Here is a 17,479-nt window from a genome sequence, read left to right on the forward strand (position 1 = left end):
GTCAAAGTGTACATGAAGCAGCCCAGGCCGTTCAATGATGACAGTGGTTGTGTCTGGCTACGACAGCAATCCGTTTTATAGTTAAACCAAGCACCTTTAATCTGGCATGCCACGTTAAAGATTTTTGGTGCAGCTTGAATTCAAAGCAAATGTTATTGCTGATAGAATTTAACTGGACGTAGCAAGTTGGTTGATGGGAGAGCTGAACAAGTAATCCAAGCTCAAAGATGTTCGTCAGTGACTTACTTGCCATGGACCTGGACGTACAGTCGAATGTTGTGGTATTTTCACAGGAGGCGTACATTCAGTATCCTCTCAAGCCGTTAGATCTCTGCGGATATTGGCATTGCTTGCGTCCAATATAAATGAAGGACAAACCGGCTAGTCCGGTATAGCCGTATAGTAAAACATTCGATCGGAAAGACTTGCCTTATAGGCAAATGGTTGAGTCTTTGACTTATCTAGTTCGCTGCAATCGCTCAGATATTGTGAATGCTGCCATAGTGCTATCTAAGTACTACATGAACTGCTACACTGAAATCACTTTGAAATGGCAAAACGGGTCATAGCATACCGGAGGGAACATCATATGGGTGTATATTTCGCAAAGTAGAGGCCACTGCAATGAGATTTGTTGAATTTACAGTTACTGATCTTGGAAATGATCAAGATACTATAAGGCCCGTCATTGGAGACATCGCTAAGATAAATGTATTCGGGGTTGCTTACCAAAGTCTGCTGCTTGTAGTGCCGAATTGACTGCTGTTAGCATTTATGCAGATTATGTGCGGTGGCTACATAACTTGCTTACTGAGTTGAATGTTCCAGTAGACGTGGCGTCAGTAGTACGATATGATAATGAAGCTACAATCTCAGTAATGACTCGCTCAAGTGGCCATCACGAACGCTATGTCTGGATCTAGACGTCTACAAGGTGATTGACTACGTTTCCCGCAATCTCAGCTCGGTTAAGCATCTTGCATTGAAGATCATGCCTGCGGACGCACCGACGAGCCTCTGAGTAAGAACCAGTTTCGTCAGTATCATTGTACTGTTGGGCTTCAGTGTTTGAGCCCACACAATGATGATCGAGGTACCGAAGTGATAAATCGCCATGAGGGTAACTGTAGGTTTCGGGGAAGTATGAGGTCCCATTGCAGTTCCAGAACGCTGCAGTCACATGTATGTCAAATTCGACTGGTTACTCGTCATTGGTCGCCTAACGCCTGACTACTCACCTAAAGAGTGATGCATTTCTTTAACGGACTCGATGTTCCGACGTGGCCCCGGTGATTCCAATTCTACTGTGTGTAAAAGGATTGTGCCCATCGTTTGCTCTTCTGTACTCTCAAGCTACTTAGTGGTGTATGTACTTGCAAACCACGAGAAGATAACCAAGTTCAAAAGATAAAACCTTGCTGGGGCCATATACGGTACAGATCAGGGTTTGTACATATGTTGATTCTGCAATGATCTGATGCAAGATATGAAAATGCATGGCCCTAAAAAGGCTACGTGGAATGGGGATTTCTGCGGGGCACCTGTGAAAAGGGTCTATTCGGTAGCATGCATGCACCTGAACAGCCTTCCCCGGGTAACGCCGAGTCTATAGACGGCGCTGGGGTGGCCAACGCTATGTCAAGCCACCCCCAGGGGCCAATGATACCAAGAGAAGACCACGTGCTATTTTTGCAGCTTCAAGCATACCAGGGCGTGGGCATCGTCGAGGAAGATATCCTACAGCTGCTGTCATTGGCGCCAAGGCTGGCTTGGTACAATAGCGCTCTTCATTGATACAATGGGCTACCCAGTTGGGCGTTTCCACACCTGTCGCCGCGTTGATGCTGCTAGCAGAAGCCTTGCTGATGTCACGGAAGCGATGAAGGCCAGAGCAGACATGCTCACTATCGACCGGGGTGGCCTGCACGACGTATTTGGGAAGAGCTGCGCAGCGCGTTTTACGGCGTATGCCATGAACACGCTTTGCCCAAGGTCCAAGTGCCTCGACGTGTTTATCAAGCACGGAGTAGGCATTACAGTGGAGATGTACGCATAGCGATCAAACTCCAGCCTCTATCATTAGCATTGGACGAAACGGATCGTTCTTTCAGTTTGATTACGTCACGAGCAACCGCAAGAACCTTAACAAGCCTACTCGGCTGATCGGCTAAGTGCACCCAAACCTCGCCAACCATTTCCGCTACAATGGAACTACTCTTTTTATTGACTGTACCTTCGGCTGTGTACCACCAGGCTACCAGTAGTGCGTCATATTCGTGGTACATGATAGAGCTTCAGGGCTGTTTGTACCTGTTTACTACGTATTGAGCATCTTTCGTAGTGGTGATGCCTTTTGGGACATGATACATTTCGAAGTACAAGGTACCGACCAGCAACTGGAGGCCGCCGAAGTCGAGTGCGACTTCAAGAGCGCGCTAACGGATGCCGCTCAGACTCAATTCCCGAATGCAATCGTCATCAGATGCCTATTGCATTTTAAGCAGGCTCTGAGACAAGCTATGAAGCGGTTTCCGATTCCACAGGAGGAGTGTTGTATTACTATATCCCCCGGTGTCGTCGACATGCTTACCGCTGCTGAGTACTGCTTAATAGAGCGTGCTATTAAGGGGGTAAAACGTGAAAGTCGCCAGCGCTGCGGCGTGGTCGGGATTTTTTACTCTAAAGCAGGTAGTGAGGATTCTGGGGGTAATTTAATCGAACGTGGCTGGCAATGTACGACGGGAGCGTATGGAAAATTGCCAGCCTAAACAACGAGCTCATTGCACGGGCAAACAACCCTTTTGATACGTTTAACAGGGAGCTCAACAGCCATTTCCCCAAGCCCCGCCCTAGAATGACGTACTTCGTAGGTGTCCTCAATACAATATCGGTGCAGTATGCTCAGCGCCTTGCTGATGCTCCGCGCGGGCGGGCACGCCGCTTATCCCGCGGACGCATACATATACCGACGCACGTTGAGATACATGATGACATTGCTGACGACGCTGAGGACGAGGAGCCTCCAGCAGTTGAGCATTATCCAACAGCTCTTCGGAAGCTGAAGATGACCTAAGCGAGGTGAATGAGGAAGAGCAATTGCGAGTAGGTAGCTTCAGAGATATCTTGCCGGGAGATATCGAAATAGATGAGTTAACCTTAATGATCTACCTGATCACTATTAAAGTAAGAATGTCTGATCCAATAACTGATCTCTACCGTATATGACACCCAACTGGCGGTATCCCGGCTTTTACATGGTACTAGATATCCAATGACAAACTCTAACTGATGTTTCTCTTTTTGCGCGAACAAGCCAGATATTGCGGAAGTTTGGAAGCCAGTTAAGCTGTCAAACCCTACAAAAATACGACCGGGAGGGCGCTTCAAGATTCCAGTGTTGGCAGACCCTCAGGTTAAAGTATACTCGCCTCCTGATTCTACTTCCGGTGTTGGAGTCCAACTTGGACGTCATCACAAAGCTGAAAAGTGGATACACTATCCATCGAGGAGCCGTCTCAGCGATGGGATGGTAGAAGAACAGGTCGCTATTGCGCATAACGCTGTCGTCGCAAAAATAAAGATACATACCAAACGACAGCCTTTTGAGCAACAAATGGTATCCGGAATACTGAAGAAAGCTGGGGGATCTGGATGGTACTTTTCGGGGTGAGGCGTCAGCATACGAGGCCACAAGGAGGGTGGAAGTTGCCGAAGAGGATTTCAGTGACGTGCGGAAGCCCATCATTCAGTCTTGGCGTCTGTGACAGCTCCCTCCCAGCTTCACGATCACCTTCTGCTTATGGAGGCCACGAAGTAACAAGTACAAGTTGCACACAAGTATGGAATGTAGCAAGTAGAGAACATATGATAGCAGTACAGTACTGCACCCCGTTTTCGCGCTTTTGGACCTTAAAAAGCTTCCGGATGCAATGACTCTGAATTCAATTTACTATGATTTGTATGCTTAAGTATAATTTATTTGCAAATCTTATATAGTACAACACCGTGGTGCAGTACTGTAGTAGTAGTTGTTCTTGTAGTAGTAGTATTAGAAGTAGTAAAGGTAGTAGCTGTACAAGTATGAAAAGGAACTGGTAACATTAGTATGACAAGTACTGTGCAAGGTAGGTCTATTGGTTTAAAACCCATAAGCAAGAAATCAAACCGGCTGTTAACCCAGGTTTATTTAAAATAATAACCAACCCATCGGCTACCGTTAGCCGCAATGGAATGCTTGTATTAAAAGTGTCGACATCAAAGCCGGCATACGTAATGCACATGCAGTTTGGGAATGGTCAAAGCAATTCAACAGCCGATATCAGCCTTTCTGTACCCGTGCACTTAGGATACAAAGTGTTGATTGCCCTCAAATCTTTTGACATTCTAAATGAGGTTGAAACGCATTATTGAGTCATCTCAGCTTAGACTCAGCAAACCGACTGGACCAGGTTACTGAATGTGTTTACATCATCTTGTTTTAAACGGGACTCTGATAGCTGATATCTTGCCATATAAGATACGGAATGTAATCTCCAGTCGAGAGTAGGTAGATGTCATTATAAGGGGCAACACCATTTATATCGGTTAACAAATGGTTTTTGGTCTTTCCGGATACCTCCAGCAGGCTTGCTTGCAAACGTTAGCGTCAGATATAGACATGTATCACGTATCCCAGGTATCCATCCCAGGTATGCCAGCACAACAGTCCACATACGCCGCGCCAGATTACATTGTCAAATATGACGCTAGACAGGAGACAATCCAACGACGAAAAATTACGTAGAAAAGGCACGAGCTAGTATGAATGAACGATACTAAACATTAAGGAAAACTGACGCATGAGCAGTTTGTGGCTACCGTTGAGTACGACAGTTTTGATGGAATCTGCCCTCACTTTCGATTTTGCTCCCGTCTCGAAGTTTAGCTGTAAAAAACGGCCCAATGCGTCTCTTGACGGTTTGTACGCTAATTGCGGCTTCCTTCCTGACTACCAGCGACGCGCTTTCAACGACCGTCGTCAACACTGTCAACAGGGCTTCTACTGATGGTCCAAGCGGTCGACTGCTGAGGACCCACCACGCGGCCATTGAAGATGACAATGATCTCGAAGAAAGGTCCTTTTCTTCCGACCAAGTGAAGCAACTCATGAAAGCAGCTAAAGACAGACATTTTAGCTACACAAAGGCGTTACACACCCCAGGGTACGTGAACTCGCTGACGCCGGAGCAATTCAGGCACTTTAATCATCTTCGGAACAAGTTTATCGAACTAAACAAAAAGGCAAAGAGAGCGTAAGTCGCCTCTGTAAACAGCGGAGATCTCTGAACAAGACGGTGTCCGTTCTAGGCTCGTTAAGAAGAATGGAATGTCTTTCAGAGAATTCTTCGTATTTTGCTCCGTCAAATTGGCGGGAAGAAGGGCAGACTACATGTACTAGTTAGCTCGCTGTGTGGTGGAACTAAGAGCCACGCTATCTAAGACTATACCCTTCAGACTTATTAGTTGTACCCCTGACTTTTATAATTGTGGTGTATAGGTCGAAGCCCAAAATACAAAGTCGAGCCTTGCCCGACGAAGCTCTAAAAAAATTAATCCAAGCTGCGCTTCGAACTGGACGGCCACTCTCTAGAATATTAAATTTACTTAAACGAGAGATGGAAGAAAGTGAATAATCCTGTTCCTACCGTCTTACCCCGCACAGAGCGCCCAGTAGAGGTCAGCTCTCTTACCTAAACACTATACCAGATGCCCGTTTGTTTCCATGTAAGTCAGTTCGGTACCTGATTTATGATCCTTTTAGTTGTGCACCGAAGCCAATGAGGTTAACTTAGGCCGATAGCTTACGATGATACCAAATTTTGTCGTACCTTGTTGCATGTATTCCGGTTCTCATGTCGATGCAGACTCTATTGTACTTCAAAATAATAATACATTGATAGCTATTTCTACCACGTTATTCAAAGTCATCCATACCTTCTTGCAACATTCTGTAATAATACTAGGACTCCATTCGGACGACACAGACAAGATGCTGTTAGTCTGTCGTTTATAAAGATCTCTCTTTGCTGCTGGCACATCAACATCCCTTTACACAATAATTCTAGAATACACAAAATAACACCGCCTCAATCCCAACTGTCCATTTTACAAAGCTTACCGTCGGCCCTGGTATGTCGGTTAGCTCTAGATTGGTTCGTACTGTATACGGAACTGGCCTGATTTCTGGTCTGATGTTTGTCTCATTAATGATCAGAGCAAGGTATGAAGAGCCGTGGCGAAGTGGCGGGGGGGGGGCGCTCATTCGGCAAGATGCTTCAAGGTGCAGACGTGGGTGTCCTAGAGGAGACAAGTGGCGCTGCGGCGGGGCAGCGGGTGGATGATGGAGTGGAGGAGGTCGGCAGAGATGAGGACGCGCAGAAAATAGGTGGTGCCGAGACGGAGCTGCAGCCCAGTGCTAATGTCGTAAGCGGGCCACTACCTCAAGGGTTACAAGTACGTGCGTGCATGGTCGTCGCAGCAGAAGATTGTCTATCGTTGCTCTAAGTATCGAAAGGGCTGTAAGGGGAAGATGGAGTACACGATTGCTGCCATGGGCTACACTGCCGTAAAAACGCATGCATGCAACGACTATGTTGTTGCGAGCACCGTCAGAAACGTAGAAGCCGAAACGAAAGCACAGAGTGATCTACTTGCGATTGAGAATGTAGCGTGGCCAGCCCGCCAAGTTTAAAAAGAGCTTCGTAGTCGGTTTTACGGTGGCGACAGCCCTGACGCTGTACGCGGGTTGTCAGAGAGCCGACGTGTTCACCATGTGAGGAATTATGACAGCTCCGGTAACGTACGGATCCATTTAGATCCCAACACTCTCTCTTGGCCTCGACAAGGAAGTGTCATTCTTCCAGTTCCACTGTGCGACGGCGAACCGTGAGGACGTGACTAAACCTACGCGCCTTTTGGGCTGGGCTTACCCTGTACTGGTAGCTCTGCTACGCTACCAAGGAACGACCCAATTTGTCGGTACATGTCGTTGTGTACCCTAGAGGTACGCACAAAGCGTCATTTTCATGGTGCACGATCGCGCTTCGGGTGTTTATGTGCCAGTAGTTTACGTGTTGAGCACTGCAAATAAGGAAGACGCGAATTGGAACATGGTCCACTTTGTTGTCCAAGCGACAGATCAGCAGCTCGATCCGGCGGAGATTGTTCGCGTCTTCAAAGCCGCGCTAATGAATGCCCTCCAGATTCAGTTCTCAAACGCTATTGTGATTGTTCCACATCAAACAGACACTCCGTCGTGCAATGAAACGCTATGCGATAACGGATGAAAAGTGTCTGATTGCAATGACTCGCGGCATGCTAGACACGCTGACTGTAATTAACCGTGAACAAGAAGAAAGAGACATCAAGTGGGTGAGATCAATAAGCGCTGCATTTTGTCTAGAACTGAGTACTTTACAGCAAAATGGGAAATATATTGCGCTATTTCGAGCGGACGAGGCTCGAGAAGTACACGGTTGACGTGTGGAACGTGTTCTGTCTCGATAACGAGCTCGTTGCGAGGACCAACAACCTGTTCGAGCGTTTCAATAGAGAGCTAGACAGTAGGTTTCCTACTCCGCACCCTTCGATGGCCACATTTGTGACCGTCATCAAGACGATAGCAGCCGAGTACGTTCACCGAATGGGCGACGTGCCCCACGCCCGTGCCCGCAGAGTTCCTCGCGAGCGGATCCAGCTCCCGGAGCTCATCAATATTCCTTCCGACATCGACAGCGTCGTGGACGAAGCTACGGCGCTTGCTCTGCGCACCTCGGATTCAACTCCAGTCTTCACTTAGATCGTACCAGGTATATAGTAACACAACCCTCCAAAGCACTTAACTTCTTCCCTACGTTGTTCAGAATCCACGTTGGCCACGCAAGGTAGTTACTAGCACAATGCATTCATCCAATGCATTCAGCTTCTTCCTACACAAATCATTTCTTCCAATGACAAAGTGATCAGTCCACACTTCAGATCTACGGGCCTGATCGTCAACCTGATCAGAGCCGTATACGATCCAAAATTATTTTTTTTACCGGTATTTCGCCCCTTACTAAGGGTAAGCGTATTGGTTTGTGACCCAAAGTGTGGACAGAAAGACTAAAGAAAGGCATATGGTAATTTCGTTGCGGCGGCACCTCTCGAGGCAGGTCGTCATGCTATCTCAATGAGTACAACGACGGTGAAATCTGCCATACGTTTGAAACACGCCCGGCCCAAAACATGGTTTCCCCACTAAGGAAACAGTTTCAACCAATCCGTTTCCCGTATTCGGTCGTTTCTGTACATTCAAATCAGTATTTGTTGATTCTTGAATCGTTTTTGTACCTTTGGGTATCGTTTTTGTAATTTGCGCTCAGACTTTCAGCTGACATTACCACTTTCAACCAATCAAATTTATCGGCGGGTATTCCTGTCGCGCGTAATACTTTTATTTTATATGAAGGATAGTGTTCAGACACCGGGCGGATTTCACCGTCGTTGTCTGTACGCTGAAAAGGACAGTAGTCAATTACGATCTGCAGCGGTGACAAGGTGAAAGATCTGCTTCAGTCAGACTGCAGCGGCCCGTCGAAACGGAAACCGGTGGACAGACCTCTAATGCTCCGAAGACTATTGGTAGCAGAAACTTTCCCAGAAGCAACGGTGCTCCACGTGCGCCCGCATTCAAGACGCAGCTGGTTTATTGTCTATGGGCCAGAAATCGCCGATGGTGATGAGCTCGTCGGGAGTATAAACGGAGACTACGACACGCATCGACCCAACGAGGGCAAAGCAAACCGGACGCAAGAGCGGCAAAATGTGATGCCAGCAGTACTACTACGACATCTGGACTAGCCGCACTAGATAGGACAACCATTCGCCGCGTTATTGGGATGGGGCCACGGGGGAATAACTTATGCTTCGCGTCAAATTGAATGTTTTCTCACTCTATGATGTGACGAACCAAAAAACTGGATGCCAACACGAGGATTGCGTCTACAAGGTTGACGTGGATCTATTCTACGTTTTTCGGCGATGCCCAGCGGCGCAAGAATTGCGAAAGATAATGACGAATTCATGGCTCCAAGGGGGCATAAACCCCGAAGACATTGAATTTGCCATGTTCGGCTTAAAACTACCCCAAGTTCCTGATGCAGTATGGAGAATGGCAGATGATATGTATGGCGATGATCACAAGCTTAAGTGTTTTCATTGAGGAGGCGTCGAAGCTCGCTGAGACCTGTGGGAGGATTGGGGCTGCAGCATACTTCCACGCTGTCTGGAGATGGAGGATGAGTCACTTTGATGACCTCAACAATTTTTCAAAGCGATATCGTGTATCCTCTATCAAGTCGGCGTTGAAGAATGGATATTCAACGGTCTATGCCCACATGACACAACAACTGCATCACCAGTATGGCCTAATAGCGAAAGACGTGCTACGGAGACTGTTAATTCACGAAGTTGACATCGATCACCCACTAACGTCACACGGAGAGCCAGGAATGTATTTGCTCTACTTCAACGGAGGATCACGGGGTAATCCAGATCCCAGACGTACTGGTGCCATTGTACTACGTGCGGCTACATCGGTGGTAGAAGCACAAGTGTGCTGGATCAGCTCGATGTCTTACCCATGCAGGTCGGACACCAACAACATGGCGGAGAACCTAGGACTGCTCCACGAACTCACAGCCTGCGATAAACATCATTTCAAGTCATTGGCGATATGCGATGATCATAAGACAACATCAGCAAAGAACGCCACCGAAAGCTAAGCACCTCCAAGACTACTACTGGAGGAGTCGTAGACTAGCAAGTAAACTCCAGGTGGTTGCTTGGTATCACCACCTCCGGAGCTTTTACAAAATGGCGCACTGCCCAGCCAATATGGCAATGGACACGAATCACAGCACGCAGGAGAGCAAACGGCGCACAGCCAACGATGGTCATTAGTGATGGATCACCTAACCGGAGACCAAGTAAACTGGAGAGATACTATGCGAAACCAGATGTCTGAAGGCATCCTAACGTCCCAAACAGGTGGGGGGAGAGCGAGAGAGAAAGCGAAGGAAGTATAGTAGAGTCGGTGTTCAACCGGCTGGACGCCACAGCGAGAGAGTAGCTGCGAGCACGCGGTATATAGATTACAGTTAGTAAGACATTTTCCAGCTATTGACTGGCAAGTCTTCACTCAAGGAATTAAACGGGAAGGTTCGATGTTTCAGAGTTTCTGAACAAGAAGCTAGGTGGACCGACTGAGTCCGTAGTATTAGCGCTCAAAACGCACTTGGGTGCGGTCGTAGCACTCACATAAGTGATGGAGAGCCTGTCGTCACCGTAAAATTATTACGTTGTACGGGCACATTTTTGGCTCGTGACATTTTCATCGCCCTAAAAAACGTGTAAGATGTTGTGCAAGCTTTATACCACGAAGTAAGTATTTCTCCTGAGATCGCACATAAATCCTCCAAAAAGCAAACAGTGTAGGAAGGGCCACATTTCTGAAGCTGGTTTTTGTCGAAAAACTGTGTTGAGCTATTCTGTCAAGGAAAAAGTTGTGATAACCGCGACTCGGATTGACCTGTGTGGAGCTGTCGAGGAGATTTGGGCGTCGGACAATTGGTCTCTAGACGTGCTAGGTAAAGCCAAATCAGCGACCACGAAGACTGATGTGCTGACAGTTGTGCAAGGGCAACATAAGATTTACCGAGCGTAAGAAGGACGTTGGTAACTCGTTTGTGTAGTAGAGCTGGCTACATTATTTCGCAGCACAACCAATCGTGATGAAAAATGTCGTCGCAGCTGTTGTCGTTACTTAAGAACTCCTTCACTGACTTTAGAAAATAAAGAAAATAATTAGAAGTCCTTCTTACCCCCAATGATTTCTTAAATAATCCAAGTGCTAAGTATAAAATATTTTCACGAAACAGCTTCCTAAAGCTAGATCAAGATTGCAGTCCTGTCGATCAGCATTGAATGTAAATCTCCCTCTCTGAGCGTGGATTATCAGATTGACTAATTCTGGTCGTTGGCTCTTAATGGCCTTGTCAGACGCACGGTCCAAGTCCCATTGAATGTTGCGCATTCCAAGGAGATATGTCGCCACAGCATCGTGGTGACCTGCAATTGCTCGTGTCAAAGTGTCAGCCTCACCACTGGCAGCATACAACTTGATGTATCCGCACTCCGTTGCATAGTTCACCGCAAATTGAACCACGTCGAAACGTCCATACGCGGCTGCTTCATTGAGGACTTTCCACGTGGTGTCGTGCATATCACGACGTGCTTCTCCATCGTCGCTTGCACCGACAATCTGCGGGAGGAACAAAGACACCATAGTAAGTTGCCCATGCTGCGCTGCTGTTTGCACTGCATTCTGTAGCGCTCGACGGGTTTTGACATGCGCTCCTCCACATCATCGTCCTCACTGTCTTCGTCGCTATCATCGGAGAAGTCGTCGCTCTCACTAGAAAAATCGCCATCGTCACTATCATTGTCTTCTCCAATCGGCTGTAAAAGCTGCTGCATCATGTCGAGGAGGTCGTCAGAAAATATATCAAATACACTATCGTCGTCACTGTCCTCGGAGGAGCTGATTCTACCATTGTCAGTCTCACTAGAGTCGTCGCTGTCATAAGAAGATTCGTAGCTATCGGAGGATTCGTCGCTGTCATCAGAGAATCCATCGCTGTCGTCTCCGTCGTTCGCAGCACGTTCGCCAATTTCGCGTACTAAACGGTGCATCATGTCCACGTGTCCATTGGCCGACGCACTCGAAATTGCGTCGGTCAAGTCCACATCAAACGTATCTAACAGACTGTCGATCCATAGTAGCTGGTTGTTGCCGCAGCCTTAATCACAGCCTCCTCCGGTGTCATCAACATCTCTGAGCTAACTCGGATATTTTGTATGGAAACAGCGTCTTCAATTCTGAGCCACGTTGACCCCGCCGCTTACGTGTGGAAGCGACACGACATAGTGACGCTCCGCCTTGAGCCTCTTGTACTCCGCGCTACTGGCAGCTAGGGATGGCTGTCCTGTTCACGTCTGCTTCATGGTTCCTTTTGAGAATTACCTTCAAGTATAATACTTATCATCTGGGTGGGTTTAGGGTGCTAAATTTAAATGCCATTAGCAAAATAGCCCGTGGAGCTTCTGAAAAGTCTGTGACTCAAAATAAATTACAAGCGCAGCGCTTGTGCGCAATGCATTCGACTGTCAAGAACCACCGAAGATTGGAGGTTTCCAACCCTGTAGTCACACCGTGTACACTGCCGCATGTGAAGATAAGTGTAGACAAGCCAGGGGCGGACCTAAGACAACATGAACCAGCGACTTCACGAAAACACCACCGCACCCAAATGACCTCTTCCAACGTGGTTATGAATGAATACGGTAGCACTTTCGCGCAAAATGAAGTATTTAAGTATCCAGTCGCGACTAGTTCAGCTGAAACAAGTATGTATTGGAATGAGTAGTATTGATGTCACTTAGCCTGGACTAACGACTTCCTATATCCGTGGAACGTCACCGCTCTAATGTCAATGGACGTTGTAAATGCTTGCGGTCAGTCCAGTGACTGACCCTCTCCTTCCGTCTTCCCTAGATGGGGGTCGCGATGCCTCCGCCACGCGGCTGAGTGTGTGACGTCTCCTGCCAATGCATTACGTCTCCAGATAGATGCTTAAGTACTTTCTCCCAGCGTACTGTTGCCGAAGTGTCCTCCGACAGCAAAACTTGTGTGCTTCTTGTAGAATCCATTGCCATATTGGCCAGTGTGTCGGCCATCCTGTCAAACTCCCGCAGGTGGTGGTGCCATGCCACCACTTCAAGTCTATCTGCGAGTCTCGTGCTCTGCCAGTAGTACCCCTTAAGGTGTTTGGCTTTAGAGTTTTTTCGTATTTCAGTTGTCTTATGATCATCGCGCTATCTCCGATGACATGAAGCGGTTCAAAGTGGTGCTTATCACAGGCCTTGAGACCGCAAAGTAGACCGAGATGTTCTCCCATGTTGTTGGTAAACCGCGGGTTGGCGTACGACATTGTGCCGATCCAGCATAGCTGGGCTTGGATGGTGGCATCTGCTGTACGGATAACGACTGCTCCGCTTCCTCCGGGCCCCGGGTTGTCCCGGGACCCCCCGTCGAAGAATAGAAGATACTTCGTCGGTCCGCTGTCAGTGAACAGGTGATAGTCTACCATCGGCTCCGACATCAGCACGCGCCGCATTAGATGGATCGCAAGGGGACCAAACTTGGGGTGAAGCTGTGCCGCTGTGTGTGCAAACACCGTGTTATATTCCTGCCGCAGCGCCGATTTGAAAGCTGCGATTTGACATTGCTCTGACACCTTTGTCAGAGGGTCGAAGTGGTTGACACGCCATCGCCATGTCCGTTGTAGCAGTATTGCTGTTCCTAGTTTCCAACATCTCTCGGCCAGCATCGTGACCGCTTCCATAAAGTGGTTGGACTGCGTGGTTCGCTGGTCATACATGTTGTCTGCTGCTCTCCATGCCCCTGCTGGCGTCTGTGGCAGTTCCATGCTGAAGATCGCGTGTTCGATTGCCGAGGTCTTGATTCCTAGAGTGAGCCAGGTCCGCGTCAGAAGTTTTCTCAGTGTCCTCGCTGCTGGACATTCCCAGAAAACGTGATACAGGTCCGTGTCGGCCAGATGAACGCAGGCACTATGAGGACACCCAACCTTTTGATGTAGTACATCGTAGAGCGAGAGGGTGTACCATTTGAGATTTAGCAGTAGTTGCTCTCCCCACGGCCCAAGCCCCACGACTCGACGAATTGTCTTCCATTCCAGGTCATCCAGTGCAGCTGCCGCAGTGCCGCTCACTGCGGTCCATTTTGTCCTGCGTAAAGCAGCCTTAGTAGTTCCCCGTTTGTGGGCGAAATGTCTGATGCGCTGTTTGAATTCCTGTCGCGTGCGTGTCCATCGCCGCCCGCCAGCCCACAGGCATGTGTAGCGGCTCAATTTTGGGTGTGGCCATACATGGTGGATTATGGCAGACGTATTCATCTCCTTGGTAATGAGTCTGGTTAGCGCTGATTGACTGTCCACCTCCTGACCCCGAGAAGGGCCCTGTGTATCCATTTGCAACAATGCCTCAACCCGCTCGTCGCCCCGCAGCATTACTGTGAGCGGGTGATCTGCGGGGGAGGCCGAGAATCTCACTTCATGGTTGTGTGCTGGGGCTAAAGCCATTGCTGGGAAGTTGGTAACCAGTATCTGTGCGAGACGTTCAGCTGGTCGTCGCTTAGTCGGACCCGTGAGTGAATTGGAGAAGTCGAATCTCATGACCCCCTTTGATCTCTTCTCCCAGTGCACAACGTCGTGTAAACGGGTAATGTTCCTTCCAGATAGTGAGGCAGCCATTGCAAGTGTTGACCAGGATCCGTCTTGTGCATATAGTTTTTCCGTAGTTGGATCTACGTAAGGCAGCCATTCCAAATTTGGCTGCGGCGACTTCCTCCATGCTGCACTTGCCCGTGTCCCCGTAGTATCCTATAGGAAATTCGAGCAGTCCATCTGCATTGAGTTGCTCTCCCACGAGCATGTAAAGCTGTTGGCGTGAGTTGCTGTCACCACCTTTTTTGTGATCGTCCTCATAGTTGTCAAGAGTTTGGCTGCCCCAGCAACGCTGATGAGAGCCTTTCCAGTAGCCCACAGCGTAGAGAGTAATTTAGTCTGACCTGGTGTCGGATCAGTGTACCCTGGAGTTATGTACATCTTCGAAGCTCGTCCCTCCTTGTGGTTGTGGAAGAGTACGTCGCACCGGATGTGGGCCTGTCTAGTGCCGTTGCTTGCCCACTGACTAAGTGCGGTAGCTGCTAGCGCCAGAAGTTCTGTTCTGAGGTCCGGAAGGGCAAAGCCTCCAAAGTGTCTTGGCAGAGCTGCCAAGTCGGCGTGCAACCACGCTCGCGCAGCTGGTTTCTCTGCCGTGAATTGCCCATGCCATACGTAGTTTTTTATTCTGCACGCCATCTCGTTCACAATGGCTGGAGTGGGCCAGGCATGCCGTGCAACATACAGCATCTTCGGAATGATTACCGCGCTTGCAACTAGACTGCGGTGATCGATTGTCAAGAGCTTTTGACATGCGAGTCTGAGTCGGGTCGTCAGTTGTTGCACTGCTTTTGTCCATGAACGATGAGAGTCAATTTTGCTGCCAACTTGAAGTCCTAAGTATCTGCAACTCGCGTCCACAGGATGGTACTGAAGCGGAGGCGGTAGGGTCATGCTCGGCGTCGCGCCATGTGGGTGGAGGGCTATCGCGACCGTCTTCTCTGTGTTGATCCGTAGGCTCGATGCGTGTCCAAAGAGCTCCACCACTCGGATCAGCCCAGGTATCTCTGCAGGATTTCCGACAAACGCTGCTGTATCATCAGCGTAACCAACTACCCTGAGTTCGAATCGGCCTGCCTCTGAGTGCACAATCACTCCACGTGGGCCCATGAATCCGTCAATCTTACGATATAGTGGATCCAGCGCTAGGATAAATAACATCGGTGCCAGCGGACAGCCTTGGCGGATCCCACTGGTGACGAGTATATCTCGAGACTTGGTTCCGTTAACTAAAAACCGTACTCGGGTCCCGTGATGTGTGTTTGCAATCGCCTTGACGAATTTCTCCGGTTAACCTTTCCGTCGTAGGATGGAGAGCATGAATGCTCTATCCAAGGAGTCATATGCCTTTTTGATGTCGAGTAGGAGAGCTGTCACTTCTCTCTGTGTTGAATCAGTCAGTACCATGTGCTGTGCTACGTCGTATAGGTCAATTGTGTCATGTATAGTGCGGCCCGAGACGAAGCCATTCTGGTTGGGATGAATGTGATCTGGCAATGTGATCCCGACTCGAGCTGCTAGGATCTTCATGAAGCGTTTATAGTCTGTGTTTAACAGTGCAATGGGGCGAAAGTTGAGTGCATTGCTTGACGATCCACCCTTCTTAAGGCAGAAAATGTCCGCATTCAGGAAAGTAGATGGAAAAACTCCACTGTCATACCATAGGTTGAAGAGCTCGGTAAGGATAGGGGCAAGCTTGTCTTCAAAGTCACGGTACCAACCATTCCCCAGTCGGTCAGGTCCTGCGGCCTTGCCTCGTTCGCATTTTCGCAGTGCGGCTCGTACTTCTTCCTCCGTAATTGTCGCAGCCACTGTTAGTTGAGCCTCAGTGGGTGCTTGAGCCTGTGGTATCCATTGTTCGACTGCGCAGATGTGGTGCGGTATACTGGGAGCTTGCTGCAAGATTAGCGTCCACGCATCCGCCATGGTATCCGCTTTGTCATGAACTTCTCGGTCAGGGGCTCCTGGCACCGGATCTAATCTGTGTATGATGTTGTCGGTGTATTTGTTGGAGATCTTTTTGAAGAAGGATTTGGTTGTTTTCCTTGTCCAGTGTGTAGCATCCTGAAAAAGTTTCCGCTGCCCAAATTCGTTCCGTGCTTGTTTACACTCCGCGATTGCCCGTCTAAGCCGTGCCTCTCTGGTTGGCTCAACTGAGTTGTCCAACGTCAGCCCGTCTAATAGATCAGTGATAGTGTCTACCGAAGGGCACATACCCTCATTCTCCTCTTGAACTCTCCTTTGTTGTTTGACTAACCTCATCAGTTTTTGTTTAAGCGTGCGCTTTTTGGCGCGTTTGCGCTCTCTTATGGCAATCCGAATTCTGCGCGCCACCTCCGTCTTCAGCGCCTCCCACATCCTAACCGCCTTCTCCGCCGAGCACTGCTCCGCCTGCATTTGTTCGGAGAAACAGTCCAAAAGCTGCGTGGCGACGGCGCTTACGGCTGCTGTCGCGTACTTTGGCGCTGGGTGTACCCCCGATGACCTTCGTATCCGGATGGGGTCGTCAGGAGACCTGACGTGAATTTTTGATCCAAGATGATCCGTCTTCGCGCCAAGTTGTACTGTGTTCCACGCCGCCACCCACGCCAACGTAGTGGGGGACGTGTACCACCTGTCTAACCGTGACGAGGCTTCTCCTCGCCCCGGGACCATGTAATGATATGTGTGGGTCTCAAAGTGATGTCGTTGAAGAGTACTTGGCGTCCATTCTGCTGGTCGTGCCACTGCGATCGGGTCCACTAGTGTCCACATCTCTAGGAGGACCCTCAGGGCATGTGAGTCGTGTACTTGAGCACCAGTCTGGTAACTGCGGTCTGCCTGAACATCAAGTGTGCAGTTGAAATCGCCACCGACAAACAAGAGCGCTCCCTTGGGGAAGCTGATTGCCTGTAGGCTCGCGTAAAATCGTTCTCTCTGTGCAGGTGCGTGAGGAGCATATATATTGCATACGTAAGCAGGAGTGCAATCTAGTGTGCCATGCACAGCCATAAAGTGTTGAGTCCATTTTTCCTGTACGTAAGGTGTCATCGCCTTAAAAGCTCCGTACGGGTTAGCGAGGATGGCCACCCCACCCCTTCGGTCTGCCGTAGGGCTCC

The 17,479-nt window shown here is 49.0% G+C and overlaps 3 protein-coding genes across 3 annotated transcripts; 2 read left to right on the forward strand and 1 right to left on the reverse strand.

Moving 5' to 3' along the window:
• Window positions 1–4,941: 4,941 nt before the first annotated feature.
• Window positions 4,942–5,295, forward strand: PITG_15341 (secreted RxLR effector peptide protein, putative; the record flags this gene model as incomplete). Its single annotated transcript, XM_002898730.1, has 1 exon — window positions 4,942–5,295. The coding sequence occupies one exon, from the start codon at window positions 4,942–4,944 to the stop codon at window positions 5,293–5,295; it is 354 nt and encodes a 117-aa protein (XP_002898776.1).
• Window positions 5,296–9,212: 3,917 nt separating this feature from the next.
• On the forward strand, window positions 9,213–10,058 carry PITG_15342 (uncharacterized protein; the record flags this gene model as incomplete). The annotated part of the gene is made up of 1 exon (XM_002898731.1): window positions 9,213–10,058. The coding sequence occupies one exon, from the start codon at window positions 9,213–9,215 to the stop codon at window positions 9,801–9,803; it is 591 nt and encodes a 196-aa protein (XP_002898777.1).
• A 353-nt stretch (window positions 10,059–10,411) lies between these two features.
• Window positions 10,412–11,906, reverse strand: PITG_15343 (uncharacterized protein; the record flags this gene model as incomplete). Its single annotated transcript, XM_002898732.1, has 4 exons — window positions 10,412–10,419; window positions 11,086–11,148; window positions 11,262–11,538; window positions 11,847–11,906. 4 exons carry the CDS (start codon window positions 11,904–11,906, stop codon window positions 10,412–10,414), a joined length of 408 nt encoding a protein of 135 aa, XP_002898778.1.
• Between the last annotated feature and the right edge of the window lie 5,573 nt (window positions 11,907–17,479).

This window comes from Phytophthora infestans, genomic scaffold (genome assembly GCF_000142945.1).
Source record: "Phytophthora infestans T30-4 supercont1.35 genomic scaffold, whole genome shotgun sequence".
Taxonomy (NCBI): Eukaryota; Oomycota; class Peronosporomycetes; order Peronosporales; family Peronosporaceae; genus Phytophthora; species Phytophthora infestans.